Source organism: Rhineura floridana, chromosome 5 (genome assembly GCF_030035675.1).
Source record: "Rhineura floridana isolate rRhiFlo1 chromosome 5, rRhiFlo1.hap2, whole genome shotgun sequence".
Taxonomy (NCBI): domain Eukaryota; kingdom Metazoa; phylum Chordata; class Lepidosauria; order Squamata; family Rhineuridae; genus Rhineura; species Rhineura floridana.
The window spans coordinates 138,715,725-138,735,006 of record NC_084484.1 but is presented as its reverse complement, the minus strand read 5'-3'; the positions used below and the strand labels follow the sequence as shown (position 1 = coordinate 138,735,006).

At 40.2% G+C, this 19,282-nt stretch overlaps 1 protein-coding gene across 1 annotated transcript; it reads left to right on the top strand.

Moving 5' to 3' along the window:
• The first annotated feature begins 2,985 nt into the window (after positions 1-2,985).
• On the top strand, positions 2,986-11,589 carry PCNP (PEST proteolytic signal containing nuclear protein). Its single transcript, XM_061628166.1, has 5 exons — positions 2,986-3,185; positions 5,858-6,078; positions 7,265-7,339; positions 8,322-8,377; positions 9,311-11,589. Exons 1-5 carry the CDS (start codon positions 3,044-3,046, stop codon positions 9,435-9,437), a joined length of 621 nt encoding a protein of 206 aa, XP_061484150.1. The 5' UTR covers positions 2,986-3,043; the 3' UTR covers positions 9,438-11,589.
• Positions 11,590-19,282: the final 7,693 nt, after the last annotated feature.

Genomic DNA, 19,282 nt, shown 5'->3' with positions numbered 1-19,282 from the left:
TGTCCTTTTTTTATGGTTTCCCTCTCCGCTCTAGCATAGATCTCCACAGATCCCCCTGCTAGGCTGCACCACCAGTCACGTCCTATAACCAGTATTCCCAGAGACTCTGCCTGAGTCTCCCTCAATTAGGTTACCTCTGTGACTGCGTGCTTAAGCTGTCCCAATCCCTTTGATTTACTCAGACTGCTTATAATTCTGGTTTGCTCTGAATACTTGTGGTGTTATATTCTTCCCTTCACCCGCTGCCACCATTTGCTATCCTTCAGCCTTGGTATTTACCTTACCCTCCCTTCTGGTCTGTGAAACCCCAGCCAAGGATCAGGCCTTTGGTAAACCAAAAGTATTCATTAAATATAACAAAGATAACAAGATTTCTTTAAAAGGCACTTAAGCATATGGTTACATCTATTCCTGAGGTACTGGTTTTAGTATTAATCTGAACTCCACCCTCTCCTCACATCCACCAACTCTCCACACAATCTCCTCTCAAAACCCACCAAAACAACCCACTCAAGTCCACCAACGTTCACCCAGATTTACCTGTCATTCTTCCTTTTATACTGTCAGCCATTGTAAACATTCAGCCAATCATCCAACATTCTACTGCCCATTCACTCCCCCTTCCTCTTTCATTCTACTTACCATGTATCTCCTATACAAACAGCACTTACCCTATTTACACTAATACAGGAACATCACAGTCCACTCAGCCTTCCATCCATCCGTGGTTGGTAAAATGAGTACCCGGCATATGCTGGGGGGCAAATAATAATAATAATAATAATAATAAAATTTTATTTCTAGGCCGCCTATCTGGCCGAGTTAACGGCCACTCTAGGCGGCGTACATAGACTAAAATATAACATAGAGTAAAATATAACATATAATACAAGACAACAATAAGTATACTCAATCCGAACCTACCCACATCTTACAAAATTTAAACTAAATTAAACAGAGGTCTCAAATGCCTGCCTAAAGAGCCATGTTTTCAGTCCTCGGCGGAAGCCTGTCAGGGAGGGGGCATGGCGGGGATCATAAGGCAGAGAGTTCCAGAGGGCGGGGGCCACAATTGAAAATGCCCTCTCTCTGGTCCGCATCAGCTTAGCTGTTTTGACTGGTGGGACCGAGAGAAGGTCTTGGGAGGCTGGGGAAGGCCGGGGAAGGAATTGGCAATCCCACCCCATATATACGGCCTTCCTAGTAAACATCGCAAGACATCACCCTAAGAGTCGGAAACGACTCGCACTATAAGTGTGGGGACACCTTTACCTTTAGTATTGAAAAATTGTGATTTATTTGATTTATAGCTGTGTTACCCTTTTCTTTACAAGAGAAAGCTAGATGATTTTATATAATGATTAATGTATCCACCATCATCATTGTTGAAGTTTATATACTGTGTTTTGGCCCAAAAATCTGCAAAGCATTGAAAGGATTGTTAATGCAAGGAAGTATCCAAGAGGAGATACAATAAAAATACAACTGTAAGAACATAAGAAGAGTGCTGCAGGATCCATTAACAGTCTATCTAGTCCAGCATCCTATTCCCACAGTGACCAACCACCTAAAGCAGGACAGGAACACAACTCTTCCCCACTCGTGTTCGCCATCAACTGGAATTCAGAGGCATACCACCACTGATACTGATGCTAGTACATAGCCATTATAACTAATAGCCATTGATAGCCTCCATGAGTTTAAAGCTATCCACAGTGGTAGCCATCACTACAACCTGTGGCAGCGAATGCCACAATTTATCGAATCTACATGAGCATAATGGAAGTATCCCATTACTATAGCATTTCCTCTTGGATACCTCCTTGCTTTCATTCTCCATCTCAGGATCGCCCTTGGAACTGTTGTCAGGGAAAGGGGGGGGGGAAGATATGGTGGTTGGCGATCATTCGTGACCGAGTAAGATTGTCTTCCAAGATAATTTGGTTGGAAGATGCCTGTGCGTGAATTTGTTTTATGTGGGGAGATCTGCGCACGATGATCAACACAATCTTGACAGAAAAAGGCTTTGATCCAATGACATGGATACCACGACGATTGGAAGATATATTAAGTTGCTCTTGGGACCAGTATCACCTCCCACAGCGATTCTGTGGAGAGGTCTGCACCTTTGGGGATTTCTAGTTTATTCTCTTGACATACCACACCTCCATTTCACTGTTCCGTGCCCTTCCTATAAAGTTTGCATCCAGAGATAACAATGTCCCAGTGATTCTCTGTATTTCACCAGGTTTCCATTGTTTCACTGTATCTTTGCTGCCTTTAAAACTGCACCTGGTCCATCTTGGCCCAGAGGATTCTAATAAACACTTATACATGATGTGTCTCTCCAAATGGCTTTGGCATGAGTTTTATTCAACACCATTTTGACCTCTTTGAAATGTTATTGTGTTCCCTGCATTTCCATTGCCTATTTCTATGCCACCAATACCTAGGCAATTATAAACATTCCACTCTCATCCAGGAGGTATAATCAGCACAAGATAAGAGATGAAAATTCCAGGCTAAATATTTGAGTGCTCTCACCAACCCTACATCTCACCCAGGCCTCCGAAGTTCCATTTAGCATTTTCTTTCTCTGAACCAGATGCCAACAGGGAAAATAATGAAAATAAATAAAAATTAACAGCTGTCTTCCTATTTCTAAAGTGGTTTCCACGAAGTTGGCCAATCCCCCCGTAAAGCTATCTAAGCTAATAACCATCATCACATGTTGGCAGCTCATTTCTATACGTTAATCGTGCGTGGCTAAGTGCTTTTGGTTGCCCTGAACGTACTGCCAATGTCACGAGATAACTTCGAGTTTTTGAGGAAAGGAGACTTTCTCCACAGCAGGTATGACTAAAAATACCGGCACCTTTCAGATCTAACCGATGGGGGAGGGGGGGAGAGTCGTCGATATGTCTAACCCATGGACCCTCAATGAAATAAAATCCCAGTGGCCGGAACTGCATTGGCCAGTGAACGAGCGGCTTCCAAACCGGAAGTCACGAGTCCCCGAGAAGCCTAGTGGCTCGAGGGATGCATGTACGTTTCTAGCCTCCTCTCCTTGTCTCTCCCTGACGCTACTGCGCATACTCGGAACGCCGCAGCGGGGAGGAGGTGGGGTAAAATGGCGGACGGCAAAGAAGGAGATGTGAAGCTGAAGCGACCGCTTCTTGACGGAGGTAAACGCACTACGCCGCTGTTCCCCTCTCCTTGCATGTGAAATTCTAGTGAGAATGTGGGGTACGATTAAGCCTGGGTTAGGGTCGGGGGTCAGGGCCGACGTGGGTTGTTCGGAGGGAGCCGCTTTGGACTTCAGACCCCCACCCTCTTTCTACCCTCAAGAGCTCTTGAGAATTTTGGTTCCCTTCTTAACGCACGTTCTTTGCCTCTAACTGAATTGGCACCCTTTCTCAGACTAAGCCGCAGCCTGGTTTATTGGGCGGCTTCTGAAGGTACGGCCCGTGGAGGGAAGTTCCGCGGCTTTCTGCAGGCTCGCCACGGTCCGCCCTCCTCCCAGTCCCTGGTTGCCTGGCTGATGCTGTATTTTCTGGGTGCCTTTGATCGAATGAGTATCCTACATAATTTTGTTTCTTCCTCATTGGTGGGGGTGGGGGTGGGGGTGGGGGTGAAGTAGTTTTAACTCCTCGAGGAAGATGTTACACTGCATATATCCCGCACTGTGTGACATGGTAGGATTGCAAATATCGCTTTACATGAACATTGCATTGCTAAATTGTTGCTGCTTCGGAATGTAGACTACCCGTATAAATTATCCCAGTCCCTTAAATAACTTTAGGTAGCAGCACATTTCAGTGAAAGTAGCCTATGTTGGTTCCTTGTCATAGGTTTGAAGTTACCTTGCCTAAGGCTGTAGTTCTGTATGCAGTTACTTAACCAGAAGTAAGAAAGTCACATTCCGCTCAGTGTAGATGTGTACAGGGTTTCACTGCATGAGCGTGATGGAATAGTGGTTGGCTTCTTCTGGAACATCAATATGGCAAATGTTAGGAATAAAAGTTGTGTTTTCATGTAAATGTTTTAAACTATATGCCCATTCTCAATTTGGTATTACAGTCTTCTGTTCTTCTCCAGTGCGTCTCCAGTATTAGAAGTGGATGAGTTCATAATGTTTGTAAGGATAAATGCTGATTTACTAGTTATAGCTAACAAATGGCTTGGATCCAGCATTTTTACTTAGAATGTTTATAAATGGTTTCATATACAAAAATAAATCCAACAAATTACACAATGATCAATGGCATGCATAGCATGTACCAGCATTCTGGTATGAGTGTGGTGTAGTAGTTACAGCATTGGACTAGGACCTGGGAGACCAGGATTCAAATCCCCCCTCAGCCATGAAGTTTGCTGGGTGACCCTGGGCCAGTCAGTCTGTCAGCCTGGCCTACCTCACAGGGTTGTTGTGAGGATAAAATGGAGAGGGAGGAGAACTGTGTACTGTATGCCACCCTGAGCTCTTTGGAAGAAATGTGGGCTATAAATGTAGTAGTAGTAGTAATGCCCAAGTAAACAGAAATGCAATAAGCATTTGTTAGGGACCCTGGGCCTCCTTTGAAGTAAGGGATAGGATATAAATCAAATAAATAAATAATCTTCTTTGTATTTTCAAAAGAAGAGCTCTGCCGGTTCAGGCCATAGGCCCATCTAGTCCAACATCCTGTTCTCATAGTGGCCAACAGGTGCCTGTGGGAAGCCTGCAAGCTGGACCTGCGTGCAACAGAGCTCTCCCCACTTAGGATTCCTTGCATTGGGTATTCGGAGGCATGCTACCTCTGACAGTGGAGGTAGGACATAGCTGTTGTGGCCAGTAGCCATTGATAGCCTTATCCTAATTGAAATAGCAATCCCTGTAATTTGAGTGCACTTCACATGGATCATTAAACTGTGAAGGACCACAGCTCTTCCTATTTTTCTCCTGGGCTTGCTATGGTGGTTAAATATTTTTAAACCATGAACCCACAAAGTGTTACATAAATTCAAGTACTATATTCTTAGAAGATATTGAGCTTCTTTTCACTGAACTTCTTAAATTCTCATTCCAGAAATATATCCATGTTGTTCTTTGTTGTAATGGGCCAAGAGTTCTGTGGTACTTTAAAGGCAAAGGGTGAGATCCAATTGGTGCCTTTGCATTTGCAAAAGGGCTTTTGATCCAGTGGATGCCCCTGTAAATGAAAGAAGTTGAGAGATAATTTTTGCTGATTTCCCCCGTACTATCACCCTTGCTGTTGTGTAGGGTTTCCCAGTGCTCTGGGCCTGGTTTTTCTGGGGGCTGTGGTGGGGAGGGAAAACTGGTAATCTTCTGTTTTCCCTTAGCAGAGCATCTGCTAAATTCAAAACTCTTCCATGTGTGCAAGGACACCAGTTGGATACCATCTTAAGAACTTTATTGTGGTGTAAGCATTTGTGGTTAATTGCTGACTGTCAGAGAAATCTACAGTTTAAGATGGACACAGTAATGAGTGTAAATGGGGGCTGTTCCAAGCTATACCTCTAAAATTAGTAGAGAAAGGCATGCACATGGATAACTTGCACTGTCTTGATTTGAATGGCCCTTGGCAATCATAGAAGTGACATGCGGTTCTAAAAACTCTTCTTTCAATATTTTTTATGTAACTGAAGATTTTTGTTCTGCATTAGTCCAATGATTGGAGATCCCTTCACTATATGTCTATGTTCTTACAGTGTGCTCTGTATAAACAGTTGTGGAGGTGCTGACACTGTAAGTGCAAAAGTCTCCTCTGCATAACAGTGCTTTATGAGGTTGCTGCTCCCATCAGTCCACTCAGTAAAAATAGCTCATCTTGGTAAGTTGTTTCGACTTCACCAGGACCTGAAGAAGAGGCAGAAAAACCTGTGAAAACTAAGACTGTTTCTTCCAGTAATGGAGGGGAAAGTTCGAGTCACAGTGTGGAGAAGCAGGCGGCTGATGAAGAAACTGACGACTCCGACACAAAGCCTGCTCCTGCCAAAATGTCCAAGTTTGGGTTTGCCATTGGCACACAGATTGCAAAGAAACCACCTGCAATATCCATCAAACTTGGAGCAAATGTAAGCTGATGAATAGTGTCCTCGTGAATTGTAAATCTGTGGGTTTTTTAAGGGTGGGAGACTAGTAAAGTAATAAAAAATCATCTTAAGACTCTTTATTTTAATCATAATTGATCCATAAATGTTTGGAATAATTTGTTATTGCAAAGATGTGATAAATGTGACTAACTTCTGGAAGATATTGCTGGATGTGGCATTCTCTTGGAGCACTTGCTTGGAAATTGGTGGCTTATGTGTTGTGCAGTACTGAGTGCTGAACAAAATACTGGTAATAAGTTCTGGCTACCATGGTAAAAGACACTCACATTAATGAATATATTATAGTAGTGAATATATTCTTAATATATGAGCACTGATAAAGGTACAGGGATTTATTGACCAGGATCTAAATTGTTGCTTAGTTGCACTAAAGGGGCTTGTTATTTTTTAAAATATATATTTCAACTTGAAATGGTCAATCAGCATTTCCCAGGTAGATTTATAAACGACCACAAAAAATACAAGTATTACAAAACAACACAACTTAGGGCAAAAACGCAAACCAATAAACACACAGCAACTTAAAATAATTAAACTAAAACTTTGCAGTGTTTTAAAAGCCTGAGACAATGGCCTTCATCTGGCTGGCACTGAAATAGTAGCAAAGTAGGTGATGGACAAGTCTTTCTGGAGAGGGCATCCCAGAGGGAGGGGCACCACCACTGAAAATGTGCTGTGCCTTACTTCTGATAGGAGGGGCATTTGGAGAAGTGCCTGAGATGTAGGACTTGGCCAGATAAACATAAGATACCTGGTTCCTACACTATGTATGACTTGTCAAGCTGAAATTTTGACTTTTTCTTTTCTACAGCTGACATTCTATGTTGCAAACTGCTTTTAAAACTCACTTGCCTAAAGCCTGTTTGGCCTCAGAGAGCTAACGTAGAAGTTTTTTTTAAAGTGACCATTAATTACTAAGGTCTATAGTCCTTCTCAGAGTAGACCACTGAAATTAAAGGAGATTAGGTCTGTTAATTTCAGGGGCTCTACTCTGAGTATAACTTTGTTGGATACAATGCTGGCCAGTATTCTAATGATTCCAAGGTTTTTAAAATGAATTCTGTTACAGGGAGCAAACAGCTTTTAAATTATTAGATTGCATTTAAACTTTGTCTCAAAAACAAATGCTATCTTTGATCTTTTTCAGAAACCTAAAGAGCCTACTCCAACTCTAGCTCCAAAAACGCTTTCTGTAGCATCAATCTTCAACGAAGATGAAGATGTAAGTAAATAGAATGGAGAAGCATTGTGCTGTCTGGCCAGAGCTAGCAAAGGTACCGGAAAGAGGGAGGCTAGTACATGCTGCTAGTGTAATACAACAAACTGTTCTAAGATTCTGGTAAAATAAAAAATGTGTAAATGTCCCTTTTAGAACTTGAAATAATTCTCAGCACTTGGGATGAGATCCAACATTGTGGCAGTAGATGCAATGGGATTTCCCCTTCCCCTCCTCCCCTCTGTGGCCCCCACCCTCCAGTCTGCTTCAGAGGGTCCCCTAACCCTCCAAAGCACATTTTGGGGACAAATGGGGGGGCTTGCAAGGGGGAGGAGAAGGGGACGTCCCACTTGTGTGAGAGGAAGCCAGTTGTGCAAGTGGACAGCCAAGGGTGAGTTGGCTATCACCATTTGTTGCCAAGCTGTCTTAGGAAAAATGCAAAGTGCCAAATTTATGTCAAATTTGGGCTGGCATATAGTATAAATCTAAAGTGTTTTTCCAGCCCTTGGCTTTTTTCAGACTTGGAGAGGATTGAAAATACAGAAAACAGATCAGTACCTTCCCCCACACCAGATGTGTGTGACCTGAATTTGAGCATCTTTCTAGCTAGGACTAGTGGCTGGGGCTGGTGGTGTGGATGGGAAAAATGTTAAAGCTGTGTATTCTTGTACTGGGAAGGTTGGTTCTATTTTGATTTTTGTATTTGGCAGTATCAGTGATAGAGCTTTGTGTTTTTAAAGGGAGCCTGAGAATAAAAAAGGCCGTGTGTGTGTCTGTGTCTGTCAGAAAAACACACATGCTGCCCTCCCCCAGGTCTGATCCCTCTAGCTCAGCTCAGTGTGAATATCAAGTTTTTAACTGTAAATTTCAGATTAGAAAAGGCTTGCAATGTATTCTTTCATTTCACAGGCCGCTGAAAGATTACTCTAAAGATTTAGAATTTGTTATTCTTTTCTTATGATTATGTTCATGTTCTCTTTGTAATTAGAGTGAACCTGAAGAGATGCCTCCAGAAGCTAAAATGCGCATGAAGAATATTGGAAGGTAGAGTAGCTCTTGTTAGTTTTTCTAGAAAAATTAGGGTGGCAGAAGTATGTTCTACATATTGGTAGTTAGAAATGTATGGAAGGAGAAAAAAATAGCTTTGCTGCCTTCAACAACAAAATTCCAAAACCTGTCAGTTTTTTATAGCCACCACTGAAGCTATATGACATTTTCTCAACCCATCCTTTCTTGTCTTTTTCATTCTAAATCCACCTTCTCTCTCCATTCACTTTTGTCTTTCAGTACAGTATTTTTGAAAATGCTGTAATCTTTATGCATCATAATGACCCAACATCTGTAGTTTTATGGAGACTGATGTAGAAAAAGCAGTTTAGCACATTTTAAACAGTCTGTGAGTGTTCATTGTGGAGATGCAGCTTTTGTCATAGGAAATTGGCTCTGACTAAGGTCATGATCCTCTAGTTCCAGACTGACACACAGCAGCTCTCCAAGTTTTCAGGCAGGAGTCTTTCCCAGCCTCACATGGAGACGGCAGGGATTTTACTTGGGACCTCTCTTATATAAAACATGTTATCTCCCTTCCTGGGCCTCTTCTCTGAAACAAATTATTGAATATTCAGGCCCCAATGTAACCCTTTCTTTCCTTATTTTTTTTACAAAAGTAAAAGCCTGGTTTTTTATATTGCCTATCCCCATATAGTATGTCCAGGATCAGTATCATGAGCATTGCCACTTTCTGCATTACTTATTTCCCATTATGTGGGAGTTATACAAGCAATTTTTAATTTGTTTTCTGATTTCCAAACACTGACAATCAAATATGTGATGGTGTTGGCTTTTCTGCACAACAAACTTGTGGTACCTTTTAGTGTAGAGTACACATTAACAAGTTAGCATGTGGAATTTGGGCTCTGAACTACTAATATGAAACTGATAAAGTTAGTGGCTTGTTCTTGTTTTCATTTATCACAGGGATACTCCAACTTCAGCAGGACCAAATTCTTTCAACAAAGGAAAGCATGGGTTTTCTGACAACCAGAAGCTGTGGGAACGGAACATGAAATCTCACCTTGGAAATGTCCGCGAACATGATGACTAGTTGTGTATTGAGATCTGGATGTTGGGAAGGGGGGAATGGGAGGATATGATCTTAAAGGAAGTTTCCTTTTTTTAGAGTGGTATAAGGCTATTTTGGGTGCCACTTTTAAAAGTTTCTAAGTGGTGCACAAAAAAACTGAGTTTAAAAGTAGAGGTAATTTATGTTTTGTATACAGATTTCAAAGCATTTGCTAATTTTGTAGCTTCGTGCAATTAATTTCACAAGGTTATGGAAAATAAAGACATTGGAAGTGGTACCTTTTTAAGAATTTTCTTTTACAACTATTCTTGTATGAAAAGAGGAAAGGTTACTGTCTCTTTAATCAGTTTAAGTTAAATGCTACTGCGCTCAAGACTTCCAACTCCTCCTTTGTAATAAATGAATTGCTAGTCTCTTTAAGGCTACTTTTATAGAAGGGAAACACCATGCTATACATCAAGTGTGCTAGACTTTGGCATTGTGGTCAGCATAAAACCTAAAGGGGCAACTGCAAAAAGTTATTTAGTATGTTAAACCTCCATAAACTAGGATTTCTGGCTGTGGTAGTTTAGCTCTATAATCTTGTTTTGAAACTTTGTATAATCTCTCTGCGGCCTGTTCCACTCTTAGAGATGGGTCTTACATGTGTAGTCTAACAAAGGTAAATTAGTATTTTTGACGTTTTCTTAATCATGAGTCTTGACCAGTGCCTGTTAATGTTCCTTTGTCAATTTGAGACTGAAAGATTATCAACACAAAAAGGCATTGCCAAATGATTATTTTTTATCATGTTTTAGTTTTGTTTCAATATTTCCCAGTATCTCTTAAGAGGAAAAAGCCAAACACAAATAAACCAGTAGCTGCTTACTGAGGTGCAGAAATTAGAAGTGTGCTTCCATATTTTGGTTTATAACTCTAGTTTGGACACTAGAAGAACTTTATCTTGTATTTTTATTTAAGGGACGCACTCGTGGTTAAAGACAACATTTTAATCTACATTGGTATTGCTATTAAATAGTAACTGATAGAACATAAATGTAACTTTTCATTTTTATCCCCAGCTGTTTTACACTTAGTATTGCTGAAACAATGTTGATAGCTAATTTCTTTCAGCAGTAGAGTTTGACAGTAGACACTGTCAATTCTGATAGCGCTAATCTACATAGGTGCTTTTATAAAACACATGAGGTCTTTTCAGAAGGATTAAGATGTTTAGGTAGTGCTGGGATTAGGTAATATCAACACAGTTGACAGATCTAGTTAAATTAGATAAACACTTCTGAAGCATTATATAGGTCTAAATTGCCAGCTTTCAGGGTGTAGAATTAGTTTGAATGTCATGAGCATATTTCAGATCACCTACCATCTGTTAATCAACCTCATTGTGCTAAAGTTGAGGGTATCTAGTGGGGAAAAATTGCATCGACAAGTTTTCATTTTACATTTCAGAAGAGTTTTGACGTGTAGACTTCTGTGTGTAAGTTCTAAACATTTTTGTATTTGTATGTGGAGTTTTGTCTGCAGTTAAATACCTGTAACTTATATTTTCTTTAAAGGCTTTGTTGCAAACAAGATATGTAAAAAGTTATTTCTGTAGAGCTTCAGTTGTTTGATTACTTGTGAAAGTTCAAGTTTTAAAAAAAACAAAACATACACACCAGATTTCTTGGATCCTTGTTATTGAAGCCAGTGGCACAAAGCCCTTAAATAACAATTATGCAGGCAAAAGGGGTTCTTACTACTAACAATTTACAGACCTAAAAAAAACCTCTTCATGCTATTAGTTCCTTTATAAAACTTGTGGGTGAGCAGTGGCCTGGATTTTTCAATTCTAGGCCCTTATTCTGTACTAATTTTAATGTGTGTTTGTTTTCAGTATCCTCCCCACCCTAAATAAGCAAAACAGTGAAAAAGTACATGAATCCTATACTCCAAGCCTAAAATATGCTAACTTCTTGAAGTTTCACAAGAACCTTTTGAAGCAGAAAGGAAGGGTTTTGAGTATTTGTCATGATTTATTTCTAAAATTGGGAAAGAAATGGTGGGAACCAAAAGGTGTAATGTATTCATATATATTTTTTGAGCTTTGCTTGTTCTGATGCTGTGTAATCTAGCCATGAACTCTAGCTGCTGAGGCTAGTGTGTTTAAGTATAAAAAACTTGTCAAGTAAAACTAGATTCTATGTCAATTTCATGTCTTGTAAACAAAGGAAGTGGCTTGTTACCAAGGCAAATGTGAACACAACTTTTCTTTTTTTCTTTTACAAAATGCTTGGCTTATGCCATTGTCTTGTGTGTGCATACATTTTTCGGACTAGCCAAGATTCTGTCTAGAAGTAAATAATATAATTATCCCCTAGTGAGAGTATTTCTAGCTGAAAGGAGCTGCTCAGTGTCACCATGAATTACAAGTTATAAATCTGGCTTGAAAATATTTTGAGACATGTTATAAGAAGAGCTCCAGTTAATAATTTAACTTCATTTAAGAAAGCAGCTGTGAACAGTATATCTGTTCTTTCTGTTATTCTACCCTGGAATATTGATCACTCCGCAGAAAGGCAGAAGTTACCTTTCCAATCTATGTTCTTTTTATCACAAATTTCTTTTAGTATTGAGTGCTGTGTTTCAAAGTGGATTCTCGAGAGTCCTAGGATTCCTCAGTGAGATTAGTAATAACAAATATATTTGGAAAAACTGCTTGTTCTCTGTTGCCAATCTTTCCTCTAGTATGTGCAGATGTTGAAGAATTCTGGATGCGTTCCATGAAGCATTTTCATTTTTGGTGATGAGGCCCGATAGGCTTGGGTACTAACCTCCATGAGCTGATTTTTTAGAATCCCCTGCTCTGTGTGTGGAGGGAGGGGTCCATGATGAGTCTGTGGACAGCGCTTTGTGAAGAAGTTCTGAAAGCCACTCCTTAAGAGCATTTGATCTTAGGTTTGGAGAGAGGTTAGTATACAAATCAAAGTATTTGTCAGTGCTATTCCATCAAATGTAGTTTAGGTATGGGTGTGTTTTAAGAGTTAAACTTGTTTTTCAGAATGCTTAAAAATCTGTCAACTATTGAACAACCATTGTAGCTAGCAAAAACTGCTGGTGGGTTGGTATTGCCCTGTGTGTAAGAAATAGGTAAACTGATAGCACCTGTATCAGTTATAGACCATAATCCTTTTCCAGGATTCGTAACATATTCCTGCTCATGCTTAGTTTCCTTGTCTCCAGATCTGAAATGGGGTAAATGCTACCAGGCAGCAGCCTTAGCCATGGTTTGTTACTTGTAGGCAGGTTGAAAAAGAGTCATCTTTGGCAAAATTTCAAGTTACAGTAATTGAGCTGCATTTAATAAATAATATTATTGAGCTGCATCTAATAAAAGTGAAGTGACATCTAGCATCTAAAAAGAATAGTTAGTATTTGGAAGGAGAAAGAATATATGTATAGAAGAATACTGAATATTTGTGTAACATCTTTGGAAATGTTGATGACTATTAAAAAGTGGCTTTAAAGTTGCTGCACAATTCCAGCGGTTGAGACTTAAAACAAATTGAAACTGCTGTGTTGTGAAAACTTTGGTCTTTTTCTAGCTCTAATCTGTTTATAAAGAAGTAAAATAAGTACATAGCGCACAGTTGGGTTGTTTTCCTCTAAATCTAACATGAGCATACTATTGTTGATGTTGTACAGAAAGGCTGGTATTGCCCCCAAAGTCAAATGCCAATGTGTGAGGCAAGAGTGCAAGTCTGGCTAACCTCTTTTTGCTGACTTGTTGAATAGTAATAGATACCTCATTTTAGTGGTTTGTTGCTATTTTATTACTTGTGTCACTTTTGCAAGTGTAATAGAATTGTACTTTTAATTGGGTGGCAACAGATGACCAAGCTAAGAGGGCTCCTGTATTTCTAAGAGCAGCACAGAAGAGGATTTCATGCAAAATCATATGCATGATGTAGTAGTGGTAAGAAATAGTGTATAGGTGGAAATTGTGGTTTGCATTAACTTTAAATGCATAGGAACATCTTTCAAGAGCTAGACTTACCATCCCAACCAAAAAAAAGGTGCACTGTTTTCTACTAAGAGATCAGTTACAGTACCTTAATTTAAGCTTACCTTGGCTGAAACTGAAGTACAAAGCACAGACACTTCACCGCATACAGACACAAATTATGAGTGTGTTCCCCAATTGTTCCATCTGCTGCAAGATTTTTTAATATAGATCAAGATATGTTAAAATGAATAAGTACCAGCTTCTGGTTGCCAGGCACTTAAGCAGTCATAGCTGAAGCTGTGGCAAGCCAGTTAGGCAGTTCAATTCCAAATGTAAAACAGTAACTTGATTTTTTTGAAGCATCTACTAGATCTTAGCAACACGTTTATTACTTACACTATTTAAATTAAAGGTCATATCTCAAAATAGAGAGCAAGCTTGATTTCCTCAGAACTCTTTAGGCCAAATGTTAAAAATAAGGGATTGGTTCATCATATCCTTTCCCCATCACCACCTTTATACTCTTTAACATCCAGCCTCAAGAGTTCTGGAAAATCAAAAGCTTGCACACTACTTTGTGTCATTACAGTTGGGTCCTAATAAAAGGTTAAAACAGTTTGCTATTGCTGGAGTGAAGACATCTCAGGAGCTGTTGAAATGAATCAAAAGGCTGATAGGCAATTCAATTGCAGAAATATAGCAGGCTCTGAACTAATAAGGCATACCAATGTATTTTTTTAATATGGAACTCGCTCCTCAGAGGACCCACATTACAATCTTTGGAAGAATGAAAATGTGTGTTGTGTCAGAGAATTTGTTGCTGTTTGTTTCATTGTCTTACTGTCATTTGACTATGTAAGCTGGTTTGAGGCCTTTGGTTGAAACAGCAGCCAATATATTTTATTAATTACAGAAAAATAGCACAGAAAACAGCTATAATTAAACCATTTTGAAAAGAAGCAAAACTAGAGAAATTGCGGTGGGGAGGAAGGATATTAGTCATCACTGTTACTGACTTGGTTGAAGGATAACTTACTGTACTTCTGTACTATAGGGTGAGGAGTTATTGTTGCAAATTTCAGGTGTAGTACCAGCTCCCTCCCTCATTAGCTCCAGCACCTACCAGAACCTATGATGAAGCTGGGTTTGCCAGTGGAAGATAGCTTTGAGGTATGACACCAACTGCTAATGGTCCCTGTTGTCAGCATTATGGTACCCTCACTCCTTCTCAGTCTCATTCTTTTAGTGGAGAGGGAATGCAGCCGTGGGACTTTTTTCAGACCAGGGGAAATACCATCTACCAGGGTACTTGCTCTGATGAGTAAATGAGGTGACAATGAGATTTTCAAGTTTTACTGTTGTGTTTGTGACAGAGGAGCACAGAGAGTCAGGACCTTAGTCAAGGGTCAACATGCTGGGCCATTTGTCAAGGCCCCAGACTTCATCAAGGAGCCCACTGCGAAAGGCTTCCTGGAGTGACTGCTTTTCACCACTGCAACCTGCTTGCTTACCCGTGTCTTCCTCTGACCCAGACAACGGGTAGATAACATTGGCTGCCTTATTCCTTACCCCTTTGTCTGGCAATAGGTGGCAGCAGTGATGGACACAAAGAGCAGCTGGTGCTAATGTTTGTGAGGAGGGAGTCGCACCAAGGGAGGGTGTTTTCTCTGATGAAAAGTTGCAGCATAGCCTGAACATGTTAGTTCCCACTGTGCCTTCACAGAGCACAGGTTTCAGCATTTTGCTGCCCAAGCTGCTTTCTCCCCCCTTTTGCTCCAGTTCTGAATGTTGTTCCATCATCAGCCCTGGAAAGGAGGTGCTGAGCACTCTCATTATGGATGATGATCTCTTTTCTATACAAACATGGGTTTCTCTTGAGATTTAAAAGACACCTTCGTACAGCAGAAACAGACATGATGGATCCATGGGAAAACAACAGAAAGGCGGCAGCACCTGGAGCATCAGATTCATGCAGGCTTTGGGCATTTGGCTGCTGCCAGTTTGTAATTTATATACCATGCCTCCAAAATCTGGAGATGACTGATTAAAATAAGCAATAACTCAAATGTGTTTTTCCTCTGATGAGGGTGCTACTGCATGCTAGCAATTTAAATGGTAGCACTTCTTTGTAGGATTGTTTGCATTTTTAATTTAGAGTTAAAGGCAGTATATTAGCTGACTGAACATCTTTTATTAATGCTCAAATGTATTTTATAAACAACATATGCAGTCAGAAATGAGCACCCCTAGGTTCAGTGCAGCTTACTCCCAAGAACCTCTGTACATGATTGCAGTCATGCTGATCCTGATAAATTCGATATGCTCTGTACTGCTGCTCTTTGGTGTATGTATAATGGATTCTCATTAGGGATATGGCTATGCAGCTGACATGACACTCTCCTGCACTTCAAGGTTTACCACCTGTTTCCCTCCCTGTCCCTTTTCTTGTTCCCTCACACTGTGGCTTGCTCACCCTCCTCTACATTTCTGCTACTCCACCTATTTGCTCATAGAAACTTGGCTCCTTACCCTACACCCAGCTCTTTGATAGTCCCTTCTTCAGAGGGACTGATTCTCCTAGATAACTGAAGACATTTGCTTTTCAAATGTTGTCAGTGCCATTCCCCCATGCTGCTTTTTGATATTTATTGTTAGCCTCTACTCACCTTTGTATCTCTATGTTGCTGTTCTGTAATTGTTCTCTGGCTCCCCTCAATCTTCATTTCAAACCTTGATGCCTGGCTTGCCACCTTCCTGTTCCTGACAACACTTACACTGTGCTTCATGGTGATTTCAAAATTCATGTTAATCTTGCAGATCCAGTTGCCTCTTCATCTCATCTACTTTTTGATTCCTGACTGGAAGGTAATCCTTCACACGCTACCTTGAATGTTCTTGTTCATTTTATCAAGAACTGTTCACTGTCCTATCTCTGTTGTGGAATTAATTCCTTTTGACTGACCACCTTATTTCCATCATTGCTCCCTCATTCCTTCTCCTGCCCTTCTGATCTCTCCAGTTCTTCGTCCCCTGACACCTCTTCAATCCTTTTGTCTGACTTGATGAGTTGACTAGCCTAGTAACCTAGTCTAACCTTTCCTCCAACTCATTACCATTTTCCTTGCTGTATCTTGTTTCTCTGGCTTGAGCTTCCCTTCTACATTCAAACTTATTGCTCTTCCCCACTACTCACACACAACCATTCCTTCATGCTTCCTTCAACTACCACCCCATTTACTGTCTTCCTTTTATCTCCAAAGCTCCTGAATCATGCTACCTCCCCTTCCACTGTCTTCACTTTCCTCCAATTCTGGTTCTGCCCCAGCTCTCCCCTGAAAGCTGAAATCCAAAATTTTCTTCCTAGTCATCTCCTTACATGATTTTGCTTTTGCTATAATTGGACTGCCTTCAAGTCGATTCTGACTTATGGCAACCCTACGAATACGGTTTTCAGGGTAAGCGGTATTCAGCGGGGGGTTTACCATTGCCTTCCTCTGAGGCTGAGAGGCAGTGACTGGCCCAAGGTCACCCAGTGAACTTCATGGCTGGGTGGGGATTCGAACCCTGGTCTCCACTGGTTCTCACCTACCTGGCCAAATGCTAGTAATATTTCCATAGCAAAAGCTCTTTCTCTGATTTTCCTTACTCCATTAGGGTTTCTCAAGACTCTACTGTTTTCCCTCTATTCTTACACAATTCCCGTTTATTGAATCCCCATAGCCTTCAGTATCACCCAATTCTTCTATCCCCAAATTGTCTCCTTTTAATCCCAAAGCTCGGGATACCTTTGACATTTCCACATGAATGCTTCAAGATTTACATCCATGCCTGTGTATTTCCCCCCATCCACTGATATCACCAATTATCGAACAAGGACTTTTTTCTTTAGCTCTTCCTCATCTAACCTGTTGCTAGATGTCACTTTTCTCTGTACAGCATTCTGAAATCTATCCCCCTTCACAGAAACTCTGGTCCACACCGTTATTTCTTCTCTTGATTACTGTATATCTGGTCTTCCATTATCACCTCTCTTCAATCCAGTAATCTGCAGCAAACATTGTTTACTATTAGTTAATTTAACCAATGGTACTGCTTCTTAAACCCCTGTAGGAGTTTCCTATTAATTCCTGGACTGTGTACATGGTTCTCATCTTTATCCCTGGTCATTATCTTTGCTTTTATCCCAATGCATCCCTGGTCATTACTCTAATTTTTATGTTTAAGCACAGGCATACAATTGCAAAACAGCTCATGACTAAGGCCACTTTTTATTTTTCACACATTCAGTTCCTCAGCATCTGAAGGACTTGTTCTCCTTTGAATGTCTATTTTTTTTCTTGCTGCCCCTATCTGCAAGGCCTGCAGCTACCTATTGGAACACCACTATAAGGCTATCTTTCAAACGTCTCTTCAAAATGTACCATTTCTGTAAAACTTTTGGCACAACTCCTTAATCTTGAAAACCATACTACAGCCTTCCCTTCAGATGCCTTGGACTACAGCTCTTATTCATGGCAAATGCTCAGATTTATGTGACTGTAGTCCAAAAATTTGAAGGATATGAGCTTGGCTACAAAAGAGCAACCCTCCCCAAGCCCAGTTGCATATTCTGGCCTGTTTGCCCTTGCCTCAATTTTAATCCCCTACCTGTGGATTACGTAAAATGTAATCCCTTTTGTAAAAAAACAATCTGCCCTAACCTTCTGTGAGCAAAGCAATTACAGTGAAACAACACAGGTGCTCCCTTGTCTTTTTCTAGATTGTAAGCCCCTTGATACCTTATTTGTATAGCACCACCTACATACATATCTGTGTTGGAGCTTCTTTAAAAAAATGTTTTTAAAGTTTTGTTTTAATGTATTTTGGGGTCTGTTTTATGTTTTAAAGTGTTTTTAGTGCTTTTGTTTGCTGCCCTGGGCTCCTGCTGGGAGGAAGGGTGGGATACAAATTAAATAGATAAATATCACTACAGTAGTATAGGCACATTTTTCCAGTTTTATGTTAAAACACACTTTGTTTCTAGTAATATATAATATACATATTAAATTTAAGAGCAAGATTAGGAAATAAGTCACTTAAATTGATAGAATCTTGGGAATTTAAACTTGTTACAAAATGATTTCTTGCCATCAATGGAGAAAGAAGTGTTTCAAAAATGACACACCAAGATCATGACTGAACAATACTGCACATCTCCTCACCTGAATTAGCAATATGGAGACAGTATTCATTAACCTGATATATGTTCTGCCTATTTGTTTAATCTATATGCAGAACATATACGGAAAGCAGGATTGGACCAAGATGAAGGAGGTGTGAAAATTGGAGGGAGAAATATCAATTTAAGATATGCAGACGATATCATACTACAAGCAGAAACCAGTAATGATTTGAAATGAACGCTGATGAAAGTTAAAGAGGAAAGTACAAAGCAGGACTACAGCTGAACGTCAAAAAGACTAAAGTGATGACAACAGAAGATTTATATAACGTTAAAGTTGACAAGGATTATCAGCACAGTCATTAAACAAAATGGAGACAATAGTCAAGAAATCAGAAGAAGGCTAGGACCGGCGAGGGAAGCTGAGGTCCTCAAATGCAAAGATGTATCACTGAACACTAAAGTCAGGATCATTCAGACCATGGTATTCCCAATCTCTATGTATGGGTGTGAAAATTGGACAGTGAAAAAAGCAGGTAAGAGAAAAATCAACTCATTTGAAATGCGGTGTTGGAGGAGAGCATTGCGTATACCATGGACCGTGAAAAAGACAAATAACTGGGTGTCAGAACAAATTAAACCAGAACTGTCACTAGAAGCTAAAATGATGAAACTGAGGTTGTTATACTTTGGACACATAATGAGAAGACATGATTCACT